The sequence below is a fragment of the Perca fluviatilis genome, chromosome 10 (assembly GCF_010015445.1).
Source record: "Perca fluviatilis chromosome 10, GENO_Pfluv_1.0, whole genome shotgun sequence".
Taxonomy (NCBI): domain Eukaryota; kingdom Metazoa; phylum Chordata; class Actinopteri; order Perciformes; family Percidae; genus Perca; species Perca fluviatilis.
This window is the reverse complement of record NC_053121.1, coordinates 19,229,411-19,251,285: the sequence shown is the minus strand read 5'-3', so window position 1 is coordinate 19,251,285 and position 21,875 is coordinate 19,229,411. Positions and strand designations below refer to the sequence as shown.

The window sequence follows — 21,875 nt, the reverse complement described above, 5'->3', positions numbered from 1 at the left end:
GAGAGAGAGAGAGAGAGAGAGAGATAAATTGTTCAAGTGAACTCAGACCAGGAACATTGCAGAGATTACAGAGAAGCATTATTTTTAGACCACTCTGGGCCAACAACACAGTGTGAATGTATTCTACATATTTTATTACCTTGGGATTGTATATTTGTGTTTACCTTGTGGATATACACCCCTAACTAAAGACAGAAACCTTTTGTGAGAGGAAGAAATAATTGAGTTGGAACATTTTACTTGGTCTTATATGTGAAGTATTGCCAAGACTGTGTAACCTCAAGGCAAGAATTAAAGGCAATATTTGGTCAATAATAAAGTCTCAAGCTGTATAATGTACTGTATGTAACTGTGATATAATATTGGCATAACAATCATTTCATTATTACTGCAGTATTGAAGTATTCAAAATCACATGATAAAAACTTAAATTCTTGTTGCTTAACTTATTGTATCCTAATCATTTTTAATGCATTTTTTCTTCAGTGTTGTTGATGTTTATCTGAAAATTATCTTTAAGTTGAACTGAACATTATTCTCCATTATGTAAATTCTGCAAAATTCTAGATGTTTTTAATGTCATTTCATAGACATTTATTTGTAATTTAAAATGACTTTTTTCTCTGAAGACTTCACTCTCTAAACAACAGTTTGGTGTGTAAATGTTTTGTCAGAAGTTATAAGATGGAGAGATGACAAATGTCAGCTGTCAGTCTCAAATCCTATTTCAGTGTAAAGGAGGAATGTTTCTCTCTCTTCCACTCAGTCCATCAGAGGTCGTCGTGTTGGAGGCTAAAAGGGGAAGTAAAACTGATATCACTTCCTGTTCTCCTCTCAGCCTATGAAAAGATTAATACAACAACGCTCTGGTCGGCTCAAAGTTTTCACACCTTCTCCTCTGAGGCTGATCGCTAACAGGACACATTTCAGGCTGTCCAGTGTAGGATGTTCAGGTAGAAAAGCTGCTGACTGGATCAACAGAGGCTGAACACTGAGGAGACATGGAAGCTGTGGTTGGACTGTTGCTGATGCTACTCGGAGTCTCTCATGGTGAGCTGTTTGACTGATAACACTAATAACACATTCAAATGAGAACTTGTTGTGCAGCTATTGGTTTCCGGTATAGTCGTATAGTATACATTATCCTCTGTGGTTATATTGCAGGCTAGAGACACCTGGTGGTCCTGAAGAAATTACAAATGTTATTGATAAATTAAGATATGAGAATCAACTGAAAACTGCAGCAGATTGAAAATCATACTTTATTTGAGCTTCTCTAAGGTTCAGTGGCTTTAAAAAAAAATGGCTTCTTATTTCTAAGAGCAATGGCAAATCCACATTATTGTGCATGAATAGTACAGATTATAATCATGAGCTTCTACAAATTAATCTATTCAATTTAACTTTTAGGATTAAAGCACTTCATCCCTGACAGTTCAGATATTTAATTCATCTGATGCACACTGATGTTCAATCTTAAAGTTGCTTGAAAATTTAAAATAAAACACTGTATGACATAGTACCATGTTGTTGTACTTATATTATGCTTAGTCATACTGACACTATGATTTTTTTAGACTTACTACAATACTACTTAGAGTTGAACTATTCTCTATATCTTGCCCATCATTTTAATAATTTCCCCAAACACATCTAAGTTGCTATAATTTAAAAGTTAAATTGTGTCTGCATAAAAAACCCAAACCACAGCATGAGTGTGTAATGACTTGGTGAGATTACGTCTGCTCTACCTGTTTAGCAGTCTCAGGCCTGTGGAACACTCAGCTAAACACCTGTTGCATAATGTGGTCTGAGAGTTACACAACTGCACCAAACCCACTGTAGTTGGCCTTAGATCAATATTTGCTTATGTATAAAATGGTGTCATGGTAATTCATATTATAGAAATTAAATGATCAAAACTGTCATGTTTACATTTTTTCCCCGAAACGTTCCAGGTGTGGAAACCTACTGTGATGGCCGACAGAATGGAACTCAGTGTTATGGAGCTTTGGGAGGAACTGTGGTCCTCCAGCTGATGGACAACGCCTCAGAAATATCTAGATACCAATGGTCAATCAAAACAACAATCAAAGCAAATATAACAGCAATAACAATACTCAATGGGAGAAAGAATGTGATTGTGTCTAATACGATAGCAAACAGATCCTTCTTTACTCCCAGTAATGGAACATTTAGGATCAACAACCTGAGCAGGACTGATGGAGGTGAATATACACTTCAAATCTCAGATTCAGAAGGATTGTTATCAGAGCTGCGGACTCTAAAGTTGACCATTCAAGGTAAATCACTATTTTACCTACTGGGGTATAATATTGATTGACATAAATGTCATATTTTATTGTTAAACTACATATATCTCTGTGGCCTCATCTAAACTAACGCTGCTGAAGTGCATTCATTAAAGTATTTTGCCTATTTTGTTTTTTTCTGTTTCCATAAACCAACCTGCAGTGTTTGGTAACTTAAAGCTCTGTGTGTCTCTTGTGTCTGTTATTATAGAAGCAGCAGGGTACTTGCTGATATTGGCCGGTGTACTGTCTGTGTTGGTAATTCTGTTAGTGGCTGGAGTGGCTGTCGTCTGTGCTCAGAAGAAAAAGCAGAACAACAAATCTAAAGGTACAAAAAAACAAAACTTCCTTTTTGTGACCCATAACTGCACTAACAGTTTATTTCTCTATTCTCTATTTCTCTACAAACTTCAATGATATAAATATTTGAGTATAACTCTCGGCAAGAATGTGTTTCCCAAAACGTTATAGTAAGTATTCAGACCCTGTCTTAGGCTAAGTAAAAGTCATGCATTGAAAATGTTACTTAAGTAACAATATGTAAGTATGATAAAGAAAATCAAATTTGTTTGTTTTATTTGGATCCCCATTAGCTTCAGCATAAGCTAAAAGCTATTCTTCCTGGTGTCCTACAATCTATCATGTGACAATACAATTTACAATATCATATTACACACCATACACACAAAGACATTACTTCACATTACACAACATTTGAAAATACAAATCATATTTTACAGTTAACACAATTAATCACACAAAACATAAATAAATAAATAATTAAATAAAAACACTACTCCGAATAAATCTATTTTAAACAATAAGATATAACGAAAAAGCCCTATAACGAAATCTCTCTTAAATTGATACTAAATATTGAAATCTCTTTGAAGGTAATATTTCTTAAGGGATTTTTTAAAACCACACTGAGTATTTTGTTGTTTGATAATATTTGGGAGAGAGTTCCATTCACACATTGCTCTGTACCTAACTGAACGTTGAATTGATTTGGTTTTCACTTTAGGTAAAATAAAACTACCTCCTACTGCATGCCTTGTTGGATAATGATGTGCATCAGTACTAAAAGATAATTTTGTATATAAAGTAAAAGGTGTTTAAACCATGAAAGGCTTTCATGCATTTTATCAACATTTGATCTAAACCCACATGAGAGAGCCACACGTGCCGCTTTATTCTGAATCACTTGTAGTTTTTTTTATATTAATTGCTGAAGTGCTGGACCAAACCACAGAGCAATAATCAAGGTGTGAAAAAAACAAAGCATGAAGTACTTGTTTAACGGTCTGTGGTGTAAAGTGTTTTGCACACCTTTTAATAACAGACAAAGTGTTGCTCATTTTAGTTACCAGTTTCTGAACATGTCTATCCCAACACAATCTGTTATCAATCCCAAAAGTTTAACCTCTTCTCTTTGCTCTACAGAATTTTGCTCTATGCTGAGTTCAAGTTTCGGTTTGGAACATAAAGAAAAATGAGTTCCAACCACTAAACAGGTAGTTTTAGATACATTGAGAATCAATTTGTTACTTCTTATCCAGTCCACCACTAACTGTAGCTCTCTCTGTAGTTTTATATTTAAATCGCCAATATCAGTTCCTGCTAAATATAGAGTGGAATCACCAGCAAACATTGAAATGCTTGCTTTATCTAAAAGAGATGGAAGATCATTGGTAAAGATTGTGTAGAGGAGCGGCCCAAGACAACTTCCTTGAGGCACGCCATCTTCCACAACCCTGACCTTTGAAAAGCTTCCATTAAAGTAAACTAGTTGTCTTCTGTCTGTCAAATAACTTTTCATCCATAATAATGCAGTTCGTGAAAAACCGTAATATTCCAGTTTTTTTAACAGTAAATCATAGTCAGTTATATCAAATGCTGCAGTGAAATCAAGCATTACAACACCTATTATTTTCCACTCCTCCATATCCTTGAACCAGTCATCAACCAGCTGAGTCAGGGCAGTGGCTGTTGAGTGTTTTCCTCTATATGCATGCTGAAAATGTGTAATTAAATCATTATTTTAAAATAAGACTGAATCTGTTCATAAACAATTCTTTCCATTATTTTACCGAGAATTGGTAATAAACTTATTAGTCTACTGTTTGATCCAGAAAAAGACATTTTCTTATTTGTGTGTATTGGCACAACTTTACATATTTTCCATGCTTGCAAACATATTATCCATAAAACACATTAATTATATGAGCAACAATATGAAACTATTGGCTTAAGCAACTTATGTTCAAGATAGTCAACACCAGGTGGTTTGTTTTTACAATTCATCAGAAGTAATTCCACTCTAGAACCACTGACATTCTTGTTTTACCTTCCATTATATTATTTATCAATGTATTTGATAAATATGTCTTGTGTGGCTGTGTAGTATTTTTAAGATTATTTATTTATGAAATAATCGTTAAGATGATTCGCTATATCACTTGGTTTAGTAAGAAATTCACCTTCATTTTCTAAATAAGCTGGAGTTGATTTATTATTTCCTCTTAACATATTATTCAATATATTCCATAATTGTTTTTATTTCTGTAATTTTCTTATTATAATACAATTTATTTTTCTTCTTATTTAACTTAGTTACAACATTTCTAAGTTTACGATATATTTGCCAGTCCGATTTGAATTTAGATAGGATTGCTGCTTGTTTAGCTAGATCTCTCTTTTTCATAAGATCTTTTAATTCTTGATCTAACCACGGGGTGTTGACATATTTCGAACAGTAAACTTTTTTATTGGTGCATGATTTTCTACCAATGTCATTAAAGTTTGATCAAAAAGCTAACATGCTTTCTCTGGATCCTTTTGTAAAAATACCTCTGACCAGTCTACATTTCTGACACCATCTTCATATTGTAATAGACTGAATCTTATAAATGACCTTTTCATTATTACTTTTGGACCTGATTTACGAACTTTTGTTTTCCTTACAATTGCAATAAGATTATGGTCAGTACAACCAATTGGCACAGATAAGCAATTTGAACAAAGTTCTGGTCTATTTATAAACATGTGGTCAATACAGTAAGCTGATTGAGTACCATCCCTTTTTATATATATTCTAGTTGGTTTATTAATTACCTGTGATAGTCCACATGCCGTTGCTGTGCTCATTAATTTGATTTTCCTACGACAGTCAGAATAATTCCAATCTATATTGAAGTCACCCATTAAGTAAGTTTCAAGATTCATACTACTACGATCTAGCATCATCATATACATATAATCTAATTTTTTAAAAGATGTTTCAGGCTAACTTTTAACCAAATTACTTCAATACTAGAATACATTAATTCTGTTATCACTTTGACAGGTACAGTGCCTTGTGAAAGTATTCGCCTCTTGAACTTTTCGACCTTTTGCCACATTTCAGGCCTCAAACATAAAGATATAAAACTGTAATTTTTTGTGAAGAATCAACAACAGGTGGGTCACAATCATGAAGTGGAACGAAATTTATTGGATATTTCAAACCTTTTAAACAAATAAAAACTGAAATATTGGGCGCAAAATTATTCAGCCCCCTTAAGTTAATACTTTGTAGCGCCACCTTTTGCGCGCATTACAGCTGTAAGTCGCTTGGGGGTATGTCTCTATCAGTTTTGCACATCGGAGACTGACATTTTTGCCCATTCCTCCTTGCAAAACAGCTCGCGCTCAGTGAGGTTGGATGAGAGCGCGTTTGTGAACAGCAGTTTTCAGTTCTTTCCACAGATTCTCGATTGGATTCAGGTCTGGACTTTGACTTGGCCATTCTAACACCTGGATATGTTTATTTGTGAACCATTCCATTGTAGATTTTGCTTTATGTTTTGGATCATTGTCTTGTTGGAAGACAAATTTCCGTCCCAGTCTCAGGTCTTTTGCAGACTCCATCAGGTTTTCTTCCAGAATGGTCCTGTATTTGGCTCCATCCATCTTCCCATCAATTTTAACCATCTTCCCTGTCCCTGCTGAAGAAAAGCAGGCCCAAACCATGATGCTGCCACCACCATGTTTCGACAGTGGGGATGGTGTGTTCAGGGTGATGAGCTGTGTTGCTTTTACGCCAAACATAACGTTTTGCATTGTTGCCAAAAGTTCGATTTTTGGTTTCATCTGACCACAGCACCTTCTTCCACATGTTTGGTGTGTCTCCCAGGTGGCTTTTGGCAAACTTTAAACGACACTTTTTATGGATATCTTTAAGAAATGGCTTTCTTCTTGCCACTCTTCCATAAAGGCCAGATTTGTGCAGTACACGACTGATTGTTGTCCTATGGACAGAGTCTCCCACCTCAGCTGTAGATCTCTGCAGTTCATCCAGAGTGATCATGGGCCTCTTGGCTGCATCTCTGATCAGTCTTCTAATTGTATGAGCTGAAAGTTTAGAGGGACGGCCGGGTCTTCGTGGATTTGTAGTGGTCTGATACTCCTTCCATTTCAATATTATCGCTTGCACAGTGCTCCTTGGGATGTTTAAAGCTTGGGAAATCTTTTTGTATCCAAATCCGGCTTTAAACTTCTCCACAACAGTATTTCGGACCTGCCTGGTGTGTTCCTTGTTCTTCATGATGCTCTCTGCGCTTTACACGGACCTCTGAGACTATCACAGAGCAGGTGCATTTATACGGAGACTTGATTACACACATATTTATCATCATTAGTCATTTAGGTCAACATTGGATCATTCAGAGATCCTCACTGAACTTCTGGAGAGAGTTTGCTGCACTGAAAGTAAAGGGGCTGAATAATTTTGCACGCCCACTTTTTCAGTTTTTATTTGTTAAAAAAGTTAGAAATAGCCAATGAATTTCGTTCCACTTCATAATTGGGAACTTTACCCACTTGTTGTTGATTCTTCAAAAAAACCCAAATAAATGGCAAAAGGTCGAAACGTTTCAAGGGGCCGAATACTTTCGGCAGGCACTGTATATGATGTTGAATATAGATAGCAACTCCTCCTCCATATGCATTCCTATAATTCCTAAAAATGCTGTATCCATCAATCATTAAAGTTGCATCATCAAATGTAGAGTCTAAACAAGTTTCAGACACTGCCAATATGTGCAAGTTATTTAGCTGCCGTATATCTGTTAAATCACTCAATTTATTCCTGAGACTGCATATATTAATATGGGCAATTTTAAGACCTTTCTTTGGTAGTTTATGTAACATACCAAAGATCACTATCTTTCTTTAGATTCATACTTTTAGATTCTATGTCGGAGCAAAACGATTTACAAAAAATGACTAAATTAAACCACATATATACATTCATACAAATAAATTCAAACATACAAATTTGTATTGCCACTCTAGTTGTCAAGGTTGCAATAATAAGTGAGCTAAGCTCCTCTTGAATTCCATTTCCTTAAGTTCCTACTAAACGTTGCAAAATATCTTATCTGACATACTTATAATACTAACAACTTAGGCAAAAATCAACAGCCCTTAGTGAAACGACACAGCTGTATTTTAGTTTTCACGAAACTTGGTACACATATGTACCATGTCAAGATATATAAAAAACTTCATTAGAGCCATACCCTAAACGCCACGCCCCCTTTTATAACTAATGACCTGTTTGATGTAGACCCTTGTGTGAGGTATCATTGAACTCAGCAGAGACTTCCTTCTTCATTGGTGATGGTTTGACCCGCCCCCTAAGCTTTAGCCACGCCCCCTTTTATAACTAATGACCCGTTTGATGTAGACCCTTGTGTGAGGTATCATTGAACTTAGCAGAGACTTCCTTCTTCATTGGTGATGGTTTAGCCCGCCCCCTATATTTAAGCCACGCCCCCTTTTATAACTAATGACCCGTTTGCTGTAGACCCTTGAGTGAGATATCACTGAACTCAGCAGAGAGTTCCTTTTTATGTCTGAGTGCCGCGCAAATGCACGGTCGCAAGGAGCGGCGTCCGCCGGTAACCCCGACGCGCGCAGAGGCGCGAGGGCCCGTCCATCGCTGCTCGCAGCTTTAATTAGGGCCTGAGCACCGACAGCGGCGAAGGCCCTATTGAAACTGAAGGAATTCTTATTATTTTCTGCAAAGTAATTGCCTTTTTGAGGGGCTTAACATATTCAAAAACTCACCAAATTTGGCGGTCGCATCAAGTCTGGTGAAAATTTACGTATTTTAAGGGTTTCGCGATTAGGCGCACAAAAATGGCTCACTAGCGCCCCCTACAAAGTAAAAAATGTTTAGCCCCTGCAGTGCGTTTAACGTAGACTCACGAAACTTAGTACACATATGTAACATGTCAAGCTGTACAAAAAACGTCATTACAGCCATACCCTAAACTTAACAGGAAGTCCGCCATTTTGATTTCAAAGTTCGAAATTAGTGCGATTTTGGCCATTTCCACTCCTCCTAGAGATTTCATCCGATCAACTTCAAACTCGGTCTGTGCCATCTTAAGTTGATAAAGATGAAATTTTGTTAAAAGAAAAACTTTTCGTCATAGGGCGTGGCCGTGGCGGGGCGGCCATTTTGTGCATTTCGCCGCCGAAACCGGAAGTGGGTGTAACTCGAGAGTACGTTGACCTGGCTTGAAACTTTTCAGGATTCATAAGAGTCCAACCCTGAGGACAAATAAAGGCTGATATTTACTTAAAGTCGATATTGACCCGCCCCCCTATGCTTTAGCCACGCCCCTTTTCACAGCTAATGAACCGTATCACGTAGAGTCTTGAGTGAGGTATCGTTGAACTCGGCGGGGAGTTCCCTTTTCATTGTTGACGATTTGCAGTGTCGGAGTGCTACGAAACTGCACGGTCGCAAGGAGCGGCATCCGCCGGGAACCCCAATGCGTGCCAAGGCGCAAGGGCCCGTCCATCACTGCTCGCAGCTTTAATGCTATTTGTCACTTGTTTTTTACTTATTGAGTGATGTTTGATTTTTAAAATGTTTTAAATTGTATTTGTGCTTCCTTTGGGACTGCAGATGTAATTAGCCTAAGGCTAACTCTGGTGCAATGCATCAAATGGTTACATTTATGTTTTAATTGAACATTGTCCCTTACAAATGAAATTGTAGTCTGAAGTCTATAACAAAACACGATCTTGAGCTGAAAACTAGCAGCTAAAACTGCATGTTGAATAATTGGAGTGAAGTAAAAAGTACATTATTACTTCTAAAATGTAAAGAAATGTAAAGTTAAGGTAGAAAGTGGCATAAAAAGAAAACACTCAAGTACAAGAAACTAAAAGTTATACTTAAATATAGTACTTGAGTAAATGTATTTAGTTACATTCCACCACTGAGTATATCTAGTTAAATATGATGTGTTTGTGCCACTTCTTCCATTCACTCTGCAGAAGAAGAAGACGATAATGAACTAACCTATGCTGATGTCAGGACGGTGCAGCAGCCGGGGAGGCAGGTGCAGCAAAAGGCAGGGACGGGGGTGGAGGTGGAGTACGGCCAGGTCAAGTTCTCAGAGCAACCTCAGCAGACTGTTGAACCAGCAGGAGATGAATGTGTGTACGCCAAGGTCTGTAACGACAGGTGATTCACGGCGTTTAGTGTTTTTTACAAAGACTGCACCACTGAAGACAGAGAGAGGAGGTGTTTGTGAAGATGCCCAAAGCTCTTTCACCTTCATTTGATGTGATGTTCAAAAGGACAAAATATAGATAGATATTATTTACCACATTTACTGGTTGACTGGGCTTCAAAGTATCATCGCCATCATTTGAATCACAGTGTGGCTAGTTTTCAGAGTTCGTGCTTATAATGAAAATAAATTAATCCAAGACTTTAAAGACTAGCAGGAAGTAGGCGTATTGTTTGGATGGTATTAGTTGATGCTGCAGCTGATTATATTTACCTTTAAATGTAACTTTGTGTGTTTTATTTTTTAGCCTTGATATAAGAGACATTTGTGTTTAATGTTAGTTACAGATACTTCACGGTTGTTTTCAGGACCAAAAATACAACTTTTACTGTGTATATACATATATAAAAATAGTGAAAGTAGTAGTAATGAAAATATCGAAATAACCTGTGTCTGGATTGTAATGGTGTCTTAATTGCCACACATTATTGAAAATAGACAGCTGTCACACTGTGCACATGTACTGTACATACTGTATAGTGCTAATGATTCTAACATCCGTATGTTCAACTTTCTCAAATGTCGAGGAGGATTGAATGAGCAGAACATAAGGCCTGTGCCCCAATGACAGATTCTGACAGAACCCCACACACATAGTTACATGATCCTGGACTATTATCCCTGACCATTGTGCATACAGTACAGTATATACTGTATACTGGGAACTCCCCTGATCAACATTTTTGAAAGCCTTTCTTTCTTAAACAGTTATATTGAACATATTTACATACTTTTTTTTGTATATTTTGTATTTCTGTTCTCGACTGTAGCAGTACTTGTGCTTTATTGTTTATTATCTCTTTAATATGTTTATTATTTACTGTATGCACCTATAACACACCAAAGCAAATTCCTTGCAAGAGCAAACTTGCTTGGCAATAAATCTGATTTTGATTCTGATTCTAACAGACAGGAATAATAAAATAAAAGAGAAGATATTTGTGGGAAGCTGTGTTTATGCTGTATGATGACCTTTTGTTTCACTTCCTTTATAGCTGAGAGCAATGCCAGTCTTTCCTGTGCATGGTTAAAAATAAAATTTTGGGCCCTATCTTGCACTCAGCGCAAATGCCTTAGTACACCGACGCATGTATCATTCCTATTTTGCACCCGTCGCACGGCGGACTTTTCCCTCCAAAGACGCACGTCGGTAAATTAGGGAATGTATTTGCGATCCTGGGGGCGGTTTAGCGAAAAGAGGAAGCGTGTTCCGGCGCAAACGTTATCTGGTGCTATTTTGCAGTTTCAGAAAACAATTCCGCCACTGACCAGGAAAAACCTGGTCTAAAGTCAGTGGCGCTAATCTAAAGTCAGTAGCGCGTTATTCAGATGCTATTTTAGGGGCGCATGCTTGGCCATAATGTAGCGTGGGCACAACGCGCATACACTTCTCTCATCTAAACGGACGCAGCAGTTCCCATTTTTGCAAACCATACATAATTACAAAGAAAAATATTACTGAAAATGCACTTCAGGTGTTTGGATAGATCAGGAGGCACTTTACAGTACAGTCCTCAAAAAGTAGCAGCATTCTTTGTGGCTTGTTGTGTTTTACACATTTCCATGAATCATGGATGTGTTGATGACATAAATGAGGAAATATTAGAGGACTTAAGGAGACGTGATGTTGAACTACGGTGGGACTGGACACTCCGGCGGGATCTGGTCCGGGAGTAATGCGCGATGTGCTCCTGATGGAGCGGGTGGACGGAGATAGAGTGGGGGGAGGAGGAAGGGGCACAACAGGTGCAGGTGGTGCGTTTGGAGGCCCACGCTCCATGGCTGCAGCAATCCTCTCCAGACTTGAGGAGATGCACCCGAGAGACCGCAGCAACATCGCCACCCAACCAAGACGGGCATTTATTACTTTGCCGCATCTCGGACAGCTACGCGGGCGCCAGGCAAATACCGGCCACAATAGCAATCTGCCATGGAACAAGCGCGCCTGCTCTTAAAGGGAATGTGAGATGACGCTCTGATTGGTTATTTTCACGTTACGCCCAAACCACACCTAGCTACTTCAGACCAACCCATTTTAGATTTGCGTCGGGCGCAAGACTCATTTATCCCGCCGGTATAATAGCAACAGCGCCAGAGATCCGCCCACAAAGCATTTTCAGACTCCTGTTAAAATGTTTAGTCTTCTTCTTTTTAAGGCTTTTATCACTGGTCATAACTTGTCTCAACATAAATGAGGAACAGACATGCCCAGTTGGCCACAGTTTCTGCTTCTTTTCTTATCTGAAGCTGATCACTAAGAGAAGACACATCAGGCTGCTCAGTGTAGAGTGTGTGCATGTTTTTCTGTCACATATTTGTATGTGGCTCTTTCGCACAATAACATGTTCCTGTCTGCATTAAGAGAGGCATAGAGTTACAGCACCCATACTATTTTCTTTTTAATTAACGAATTACATTTTTAAATTTGTAATGTTATGAGTTCACTCATGTTCTTTGAAATCCAGTGGACCTTAATTTTTACAAAAGATTTTCGTGAAAATTGCTAAATGTTTAAAGTACTCACAACACTGAATGCCACATTCATTTATATCATATTATTATATATATCATATGAAATAATTATTTCTCCATTTATTTTCCGATATTCAGTTTGAGCATAATTTAAAAATCTTTCCAGACTCTTGTGTAGTTTCATATATGTCAATGCATCATATTTTGAATTTATTGTATATTGTATTTATATACAATATCTATCTTAAAAGTAACTAAAATGAATGTGGTGAAGTAAAAAGTACAATACTTTCTTCTTAAATCTAGAGGAGTAGGATATAAGAAAATGCTAAAATGCTACAAGTAGCTCAAAGTTGTAATTTAGTGAATGTACTCGGTTCCATTTCACCACTGGTCACAGGTCTGTGTAATATTCAGCTGCTCAACTTCCTGTTGGCAAACTTTGGTCTGAAAGAGAAATAGATGCAACAAACTGTCCCAGGGAGAGAGGAGGGTGTCCTGCTCCTCTGAGTGAGGGGACAGTCCTCAGTACAGCTGGACTCTGGATGGACACACACTGACAGATGCTGAGCTCCTCTCTGGAAATACTAACAGCATCACTCTGAAACAAAATGTCTCAGGACGACTGGTCTGTTCAGTCAGGAATCAAGTCAGAAGACTCATCTGTGGTGAGTGAGAACATGAGTAGAAATAATTAATTTGAAATTTGTGCTGAGCATCATGAAAAATACTGCTTTAAAATAATGTCGACTTTATAATTAATAATATAAAATAAAACCCATTTCAGCCACATTACAGTTATTCTCTTTAGCACCTCCAGGACAGGACATTTGTTTCTCAAAACTCTGAGCTGAATATAGGCTACCTGATAGTATGTATTTGTAGCGCTGCAAAAACATGGCCAGAGGTACGTATATCCCGTGAGCCCAGGTTGAAAACATCAGTGTGGCCTCCATCAGCTGATTCAAACTCCTCTGAGACGTTTTAGCTGAGTTATGAGTCACTTCCTGTTTGGTGAGTTGATAAAATGTGTTCACTCTTCATCCTAAAAGAAAGCAGAAACATTTTAATGAGTTCAGGTACAAGAGAATCCTTTTGAAACAGAAAAACTGACAGACTGTGGAACAGTTTCTCTTCCAACTGACTTCTGAGGGCTCTGAAAGGTCATCTCAATATTTAAATTAAGGTTAAACTTCAGAGTCAGCTGACATCTGTAAAGCAGGTGTCAGGTTATTTAATGGATACATAAATGTATTAAACTATATTGAAGGGTTTTGATTGATTATCACCTATGTCTTGCAAAGGGTTAAAGGGGGTTTTGAAGGATTATCTGCACATTTAAGATGTTTTTAATGGATTATTTGTTTAAGAGGTTTAGGGGGCATCAGAAGGAAAAGACAAACTTTGTTTCTCTGAAGGTTGATGGAGGTGATGTTTCTTCTTTCTGATCTCCGGAGATGGTCCAGAGGGGAATGGTGCTGACTGACACTCAGGAGATGCAGGTCCAAACCCCGCCTAAGGTATGCCACACAGGAGTGTTTGTGATGGATGGATGTGGTTTCATTTGAGGTTTCCTACGTCGATTTCATCTTGCGATTTCCACCATCTAACTTGTGATTTTTCAGTTGTTATCACTTTAAATTAGTTTTAATTTACAGCGGAAATTATTAAAGTAGTTAAGTGTTAAACCCCTTAACATATACAGAATAACTTATCATGTAACAACACTTTGTGTCATGTGACCTTGAACACAGAAAGAGTGTCATGGAAATATATAAAATGGACCAACAGATCCTGTTGCTCTGGACGGAGACCAGCGATGTCTATTAGAAGCACTCTTTCGGTGATGGCTGAGCATTACTGGGAGCCTCCAACTGAGCTCGTAGACGTAGATGTGACGTGAGCAACCTGTCTGAAAGTTGGAAGTCTTCTGGTAGCTGTGCCAAGAGAAATCTCAATCATTCCCAATCTTGCAGAGATGGAGAGCGTAGGTATATGTAAGGAGATAACATGGGCACAGGCTAATTATTGCCAATTAAAATGCTAGTTAACATTAGTAATTAAACTTAAAAAGCTAATGTGAGTCGAAACTGCCTGCGAGCTTCTCCTGTACGGTAGTTTCTCTACTGTGCAACAGTAAGTTGCGTGGTTATGACACAATTGTTAGCCTATTTTTGAGAGAGGTGATGGCTTGTTAGCATCAAAATGGCGCAATAGGAGCTACGTGTTCCGAGGAGAAGCATACCCCCTTGGTCCCTCCCGAGAAACTTTCCCAGAGGTTGTTTGCAAGTGTATCTGTAATGGAAGGAGCAGGAGTCAGGATGGAGGTAAGTGAAGTTGAACTTTATTATACAAAATCCAACAGGAGGAACAGAGAGCAGGTCCACAGACAGCACTCCAACAGGTAGGAAATGAGAGCGAGTCTAAAAGTCGTGACACAAGCATATACATGGACATACCTCGACATATAGACGAACAAGACCAGACAAAGAATGAATGTGCCTCTGCTGCTTATAAAGATGGTGGACTGATGAGGTGCAGGTGGTGAACTGATGACATGGTTTAACAACATGCAGGTGTGAGTGATCAGTGCCGATGGACTGCAGGTGTGAACAATGAGTGCTGATGACAGTGAATGGGAAAACAAACTGAAAGTCCATGACAACCAACTGAAAATCCATGAAAACCAACTGAAAGTCCATGTAAACCTGACAGTATCTCGCTGCAGCCTGCGGGAAGGCATCAAGCCCCGCCCACATCCAAGTCAGCCATTTTTCTTTGCTTACGTCACTCCCCATACGCTCGAACAGACCAAGACAACCTGGTAGCATTTTTTACTATGAAGGAAATTATTTGGATAAATGCCATGTTTTCATTTTGAATCTTTTAATTTTATTTGAAAATTTTATATCCAGAAATGTAAATGATCTGAAATATTCACCAATTTAAAAATGACATGAAATTATATTTTGAAACTTTAAAATGACTGACAAATAAGAATGCCATCCGGACTCTGAACATTTACAATTAACACCTCTTTAATGTAAATTTCATACGCCCCTTTTTCGTGTATGTATGTATGAATTTTATGTTTTCAATGTGTTTGTGTATCTGTACTTGAATAATAAAGTTTTTTGGAAAAAAAGAGAGCCTGGTAGCGAAGCTAATATAGCCTCTTGTTTCACATTAGATAGAAACTGATGATGTAGGCTAAACACAAACAACATTTCATGCTGCAACAGTTAAGTTTTTATGTAGTTACTGTAATTGGTCCTGTGTACTTTTTCGTTCATTTGATTTCCGATTTTGAAACAATATCCAAATTTGAAAAATGTGTCATTTTAAAGCTTGTTAATGTTGATGACAATGTGTTCAAACGGAAAACTATTATATATTTCATTTAAGTTAGCCCTTAAAAGTAGAATGGTGTGTTGTTTCTTTGTGGACTTTCATATTAACAGCAATAATTCAGTCTCCATTACAACCATATGTTCAAAGGGGCGATTTTGCTTTATTAACAGGTGAACCAGAAGCATAGGTGAAACTCGAAAAATTTGAATATTGTGCAAAAGTTTATTTATTTCAGTAATTCAACATAAAAGGTATAACTAATACATTATATAGACTTATTACATGCAAAGCGAGCTATTTCAAGCCTGTATTTGTTATAATTTTGATGATTATGGCTTACAGTTTATGAAAACCCTCAGAAAATTAGAATATTGTGAAAAGGTTCAATATTGTAGGCTCAAAGTGTCACACTCTAATCAGCTAATTAACCCAGAACACCTGCAAAGGGTTCCTGAGCCTTTAAATGGTCTCTCAGTCTGGTTCAGTAGAATTCACAATCATGCGAGATGCTCCTCGGATATTACCTGCACAGTAACACACCAAATCTAAGTATTTCAAAAGGTTGAACACACATACAGATGTCTAGATACAGTAAAATCGCTACGTGATTACCGTCATATCCGAGGGTTGAAGTTGCATTTTAACGGAGGTAGCGCAAGTTGCTGCTGTGGTTTAGCCGAAGCTAACGCAGCCTGAGCTTTGATGTTACAATATAAAAGGTGTTGACCGGCGTTGACTTAGCTAGCACACAAACAGTTAATTTACATGTCTACGAGCATGTTTGGCAAATTACACCAAGAGACAATTACCAAGGAATATTGATAGAAAGCAGGGGAAACTAGTACTTCCATACCGTTCAATCGTAGGGTGTAGGCAAAAAAAAACAGACTGACTTGGTTGTAAAATACAGTACACTGTATAAGTTATGTAATTCAGATTCTAATCGTTCTATTTAAGATGAGGCCCTACCATGAGGCTCCAGACCACAGAGTGAGGAAAAGCATGCTGTGCATCACGCAACAAAACAGACACCTACATAATGACAGCTAGGCTACATCTCTAATACATTAGAGAGTTAATAAAAGAGCCATGTCAGTAAAAAGCAATAGGTCTTCCAAATGTCTGTGTCCATCCCTGAAATAATGATTAACTGTACATTGATCTGTTTCTTTCCCACAGGCTTCACATTCATTAACTGCACCTTTCCTGATGGGATCCGCATATCAAAGTGGGTGTTTGCAGCCAATAACAACCTGTGTATTGAGCCAACAACATACCATGATTACAGAAACTGTGGGTAAGAGACATCAAATTATCCATAAAAGCCTCCACTCACATATCACATGCTAATCAAACAGTTGCTTCCTCCAGCAGAGAGATGACCCCTATGTAATTTTATGCATATAGGTCTCTCAATCATAACCATGGATGTAGATGTATGAGAGTCATGGGAGTTGTTGTCTTTATTATTAACCACCATTGCCAATTAAAATGTATCTATTCACGGACACATTAATGTATCAAAGTTTTAAAAATCATGTTATGTTTAGTAATGTGAATAACCAGGTGGAGACGTCCAGAGGGTCTCTGTTGTGACCCGATTTCAGCGAGAGGCGGGCGCCAGCGCCTGGGGTCTGATATGTTCTGTTCCCTGACGGATCATTAAGCTCTCTGTTATTGCTGTTGTTAGCAACCAGTGCTGGGTTAGGGTTGCTGTAGTCGTTGGTTGGGGGCTAGCTGTACCTGTGTCCCTGGGGGTGCTGTCCCCTCTCATCCTGGCTAAAGTGTCTTAACGTCGGGCAGTAAGGCAGAAAGACTGGAGTGCCCTAGCTAGCTCATGGCGAATTTAATCATGGGTTAGGCCAGCGGTGTTCTCAATGGTCAAAACAATCGTACTAAAAATAACTTTTTGAGCGTTTTAAACGTTGGTGTAACTTTAGTCTGGATTAACAGAAGTACATTTCCATGATACTTGTCTGACATCCTGACATATGTTTATGGCTTTTGCTACACTTTTGGGACCAATATTACAGGATTGCTATAGACGGTTGCTATAGACAAAGTCCACACGGCAAAACACTGGAGCAAGAGCAAATTATTACTAATTTAAATAGCTCATGTTGATTAAGAGAAAAGTTACTTAATTTATTTTGTATGTGGCGTTTTCTTTTGCGGAGTGCAAATATTCCACCAAAACAAGTTCCCTCGAGACTATTTTGCAGAGGCACCGTTACTGTGTCCAGAGCTTAGCTTCGCCTAAGAGGATTGTGAACCCAGAGCATTTTGTTCTCCTATCCCAGAATGTTTGTGTGCTGGGACCAAACATTAATCCACAGCGCTGTGGAGAAAGGTCTGGCAATGCGAGACTATTGTAACCTTATAATGGTAAGGTACGTATTATCCACCAAGCATTAGATTGAACCACTTGTCAACATAGCACATTGTAGTGGAATCAGTATTAAAATATCATATCAATAAATTAAATCTCTACTGGATTACTGTGTTGCAAAGTGACATGTAATTAATGAAACATTATGTGTGGCAGAAAAATTTTGTATTACTGTTACTGACATTTTATTGCAAAACTATTACATACTTTTACGTTTCTTTATCCAATCAGATCACTCCCTGCTCATATGTGGTGTGCAAGCAGCTGTGGTGGTTCTTGCATTAATTGCAAGAACAAGTCTATTTTGTTCGGAAGGAAAGGAAATACAAGATGGTCTGTATCTGAACTTTAACTTTGTGAATCCAACACCTTAGTGTCGTCTGTCTCTTTTCACTACTCACTAGTTGTTGACTTGGTCAAAGTGGGATCCTTTACATAGAATTAATTTGAGTGGAAATACCTTCTTGTTGTGAAATGTTCAGTGTGTCACTGACTTTGGAGAGTGATAAAGCTTCTAGAGGCCCACAGCTCCACAGCACAGTTTATTCTAAAACAATATGTGATATTGTGACCAAAGCTTAGGGTAAACGTACCCATTAATCCCACCAAAATCTGAGTTCAGTTATTTTTCCTACATACTGACATAGTTTATTAACATAATCATTTGTTAAAATGTAAGATTAATCTCTCATTTGAAAATAAATTTATTTATTTGTGTATGTTTTATCATATAAAATAAAGATATTTTATGAATAAAGTCAAAAGTCTGGCATGGGCTTAATTGGTACAGTGGCACCATTTAAGCCCACATGTGTTCCAAATAAGCCCACAACAAAAATGATTGACAAAATATAAGTAATTATTATTTTACAGTTAGTGAAAACACCAAATATTTATTCAATAATATGTCTTACATTAACAAGTATCTAAAAAAAACATTTCATTTTATGTTTGGCTTGCTTTAGCCAATTTGTCACTTGAACCAATAACGACCATCATCAAACCACAAACATGACTTGAAGAGCAGCTTGTGAAAAAAGATAAGACTACAATTATTATTCTGATAAGCTACATTCATAGGTTTTATTTTTTTTTCAATATTGATAATATAACAATTTTTAAAGTAGTAAAATCACTGACACTGAGTCATTAACCTGTCTTACTTTAACATTTACTTAAGTATTTTAAAAAAAAGTTTGTTGGCATGCTTTTGCCAACTTATCATCACCTAGCCTATATTAACATATTAGAAAATTATTGCATTATATGTTTCCATATTGTCACTGTCCAGTGAAAACCATGTATCTGTGGTAACATGTGGTATTGTGGATAAAGCATATTGTCTTATTAGTCAAACTCATTTGGATTCCATTTCAAAATTATAGTGCTGTAGATTTCCACATTCCCGCTGTTCCATTCAGTTTTTCATGTAGATCAGATATTTATAAAACAAAAAAAATGTACCTGTATATATAAAACAAACTGAATTATGTGAAAAATGTGAAATCTGTAAACGTTGCTGTTTTGGAGATAAAGACTTTTCACTGTTGTATATGTTCTTGACTTAGTAGCTATGTACAATAATAGTGATTTGGCATTCAGAGCCAGTTTTTAACATTGTGTAAATGCCCTTAAAGGTGCAATATGTAATACTGACAGCTAGTGTTTAAAATAGTTACTGAGGTACAAATTAAAAATACTGGAGAGAGTCATCTCCCCCGCATACTCCTCCCCAGACTCAGGTTGCCAGGCTGAGACCGCAGCGTCCATAGTCTCGCTTTGCCAGACCCTCCTCCAAAGCGCGCTGAGGGAGCATCCACAACAATGTTGCTAGACTCTTGTCTCACATAGCCAGACATTACTTCACAGCACAGCGGAGTAGAAGCCTGTGCTCACGCACAGCTCTGTACCCAACTGACAGACAGACTTTTTCGTCTTAGAATTACGGTAGGAACTGCTTAAAATAACACTACCTTGCCGTCCTCTTCACCCGACTGAACGCACTTTATTGGTTTAGAATTACGACAATCGCTAAACACACTGCAAACTCATGGTCCTCTCTTCCCGATTTACAGCCCCACTCTCTTAGCTTAAAATAAGTCACCGTTGTCGGCTACAGCCGCTGAGGTTACATGCTGCCAGTCCGACATGCCGCCACTCTGACATGCTTCTATTGAGGCATGCCGCAGTGGTGGGACGTTTGAAAACAATGGAAGTGCCGCCACTCCGACAATTAGACGTCAATGTCGGAGTGGGGGTATGTCGGAATGGATGGCAGAACGTTGTAAACAGCCATGGCCCGCTTGCCTGGTCCACCGGTAAAGTTAGCAGTTAGCAGGGTTAGCATGGTGTTAGCCAGAACAAGTCGGGGTCACTTTACTGGCTGTCTCAATTTGTTTTTGTGAGTAACCAACTCGGCTACTCTAGCTATATAATTCAATGTGAGTACACAAATGTTGAAATGACATAAAATGCCCGTCCCTTGTAGCCGTGATAAATTAGCCTGAAGCTAATGCTTACCTGTTCAGGAGGAAATTAGCCAACTCGGCTACTAACTCTCCATCTTTCAAATACATCTCCAGTATTTACCAGGGGTTTGTTATGTCTCTGGTCACGCAACTGTTAGAAACATGCCGTTTTTTTAGGTCGGGTAGAATCTGTCTCCGTTGATCCCGTTCGTTTGTTTGCTGCTTTCATGGCTGTACTAACGTTACAGCTGTAGCGCGCTGGGTTTATGTTTTTACAGGTATATCTGGCAACCCGGCCTGGCTTTCAAACGGGACAGTTGATAACAACGCACAGGCCAAAACATAAACAGCTCCCCTCTTCCTGCTAGCTAAATGCCCGGTGTGTGTGAGTGAGAGCGCGGTCAGTGAGCTTGTTACGCAGTTAATCTTTTAATGTGTGTAATTATAATGTGTTGAGTTATTTAAACAAACAATTGGGGAAATAAACGTCGCTTGTCCGCGTGTCTCATTGATAGAGCCTGCGGCTGGATGTAGCACTATCAATGAGAGCTAGCTCCTCTTAGAATTCCTCTGAAATTCACAAATATTTATTAACTGGAAATCGGACACCGTTGTTAGCTTTATAAGACCTTTAGGGAGAAGTTGTATAAGTGGCGTGACGAAATACAAACTGTAAATATACACAAATTACGCCAAAAATTAAGCGAACTATCCGTGATTTGTAGCGAGCTACACATAGCTAGGATTGAAGGGACAGTCATAGCTAACAAAACCCCCACTGTTCACAAAAATTCATTAAATTGAAATCGGACACCGTTGTTAGCTTTATAAGACATTTAGGGAGATGTTGTATAAGTGGCATGATGAAATTCAAACTGTAAATATACACAAATTACGCCGAAAATGAAGCTAACTATCCAGGATTTGTAGCTAGCTACACATAGCTAGGATTGAAGGGACCGTCATAGCTAACGAAACCCCTAGTAGCTACTGTTCACAAAAAATAATTAACTTGAAATCGGACACCGTTGTTAGCTTTATAAGACATTTAGGGAGATGTTGTATAAGTGGCGTGACGAAATTCAAACTGTAAATATACTTTATTTATGCCGAAAATGAAGCTAACTATCCGTGATTTGTAGCTACACATAGCTAGGATTGAAGGGACAGTCATAGATAACGAAACCCCTAATCTTCACAAAAATTCATTAACTTGAAATCGGACACCGTTGTTAGCTTTATAAGACCT

General features: G+C 38.1%; 1 protein-coding gene across 3 annotated transcripts in view; it reads left to right on the top strand.

Annotated features, from left to right (window-relative positions):
* Positions 1–849: 849 nt before the first annotated feature.
* LOC120566717 (hepatocyte cell adhesion molecule-like) overlaps positions 850–21,875 on the top strand; it is a 31,363-nt gene continuing 10,337 nt past the window's right edge. Inside the window, exons 1-2 of one of the 3 annotated variants that reach the window (XM_039813325.1) lie at positions 850–949; positions 1,003–1,050. In XM_039813325.1, the coding sequence (XP_039669259.1) occupies positions 946–949; positions 1,003–1,050 (52 nt within the window). In that variant the 5' untranslated portion in view covers positions 850–945. Of the gene's footprint in view, positions 1,051–1,958; positions 2,074–21,875 lie in introns of all 3 variants that reach the window. The other 2 variants (XM_039813328.1, XM_039813326.1) reach the window with 2 other exon arrangements.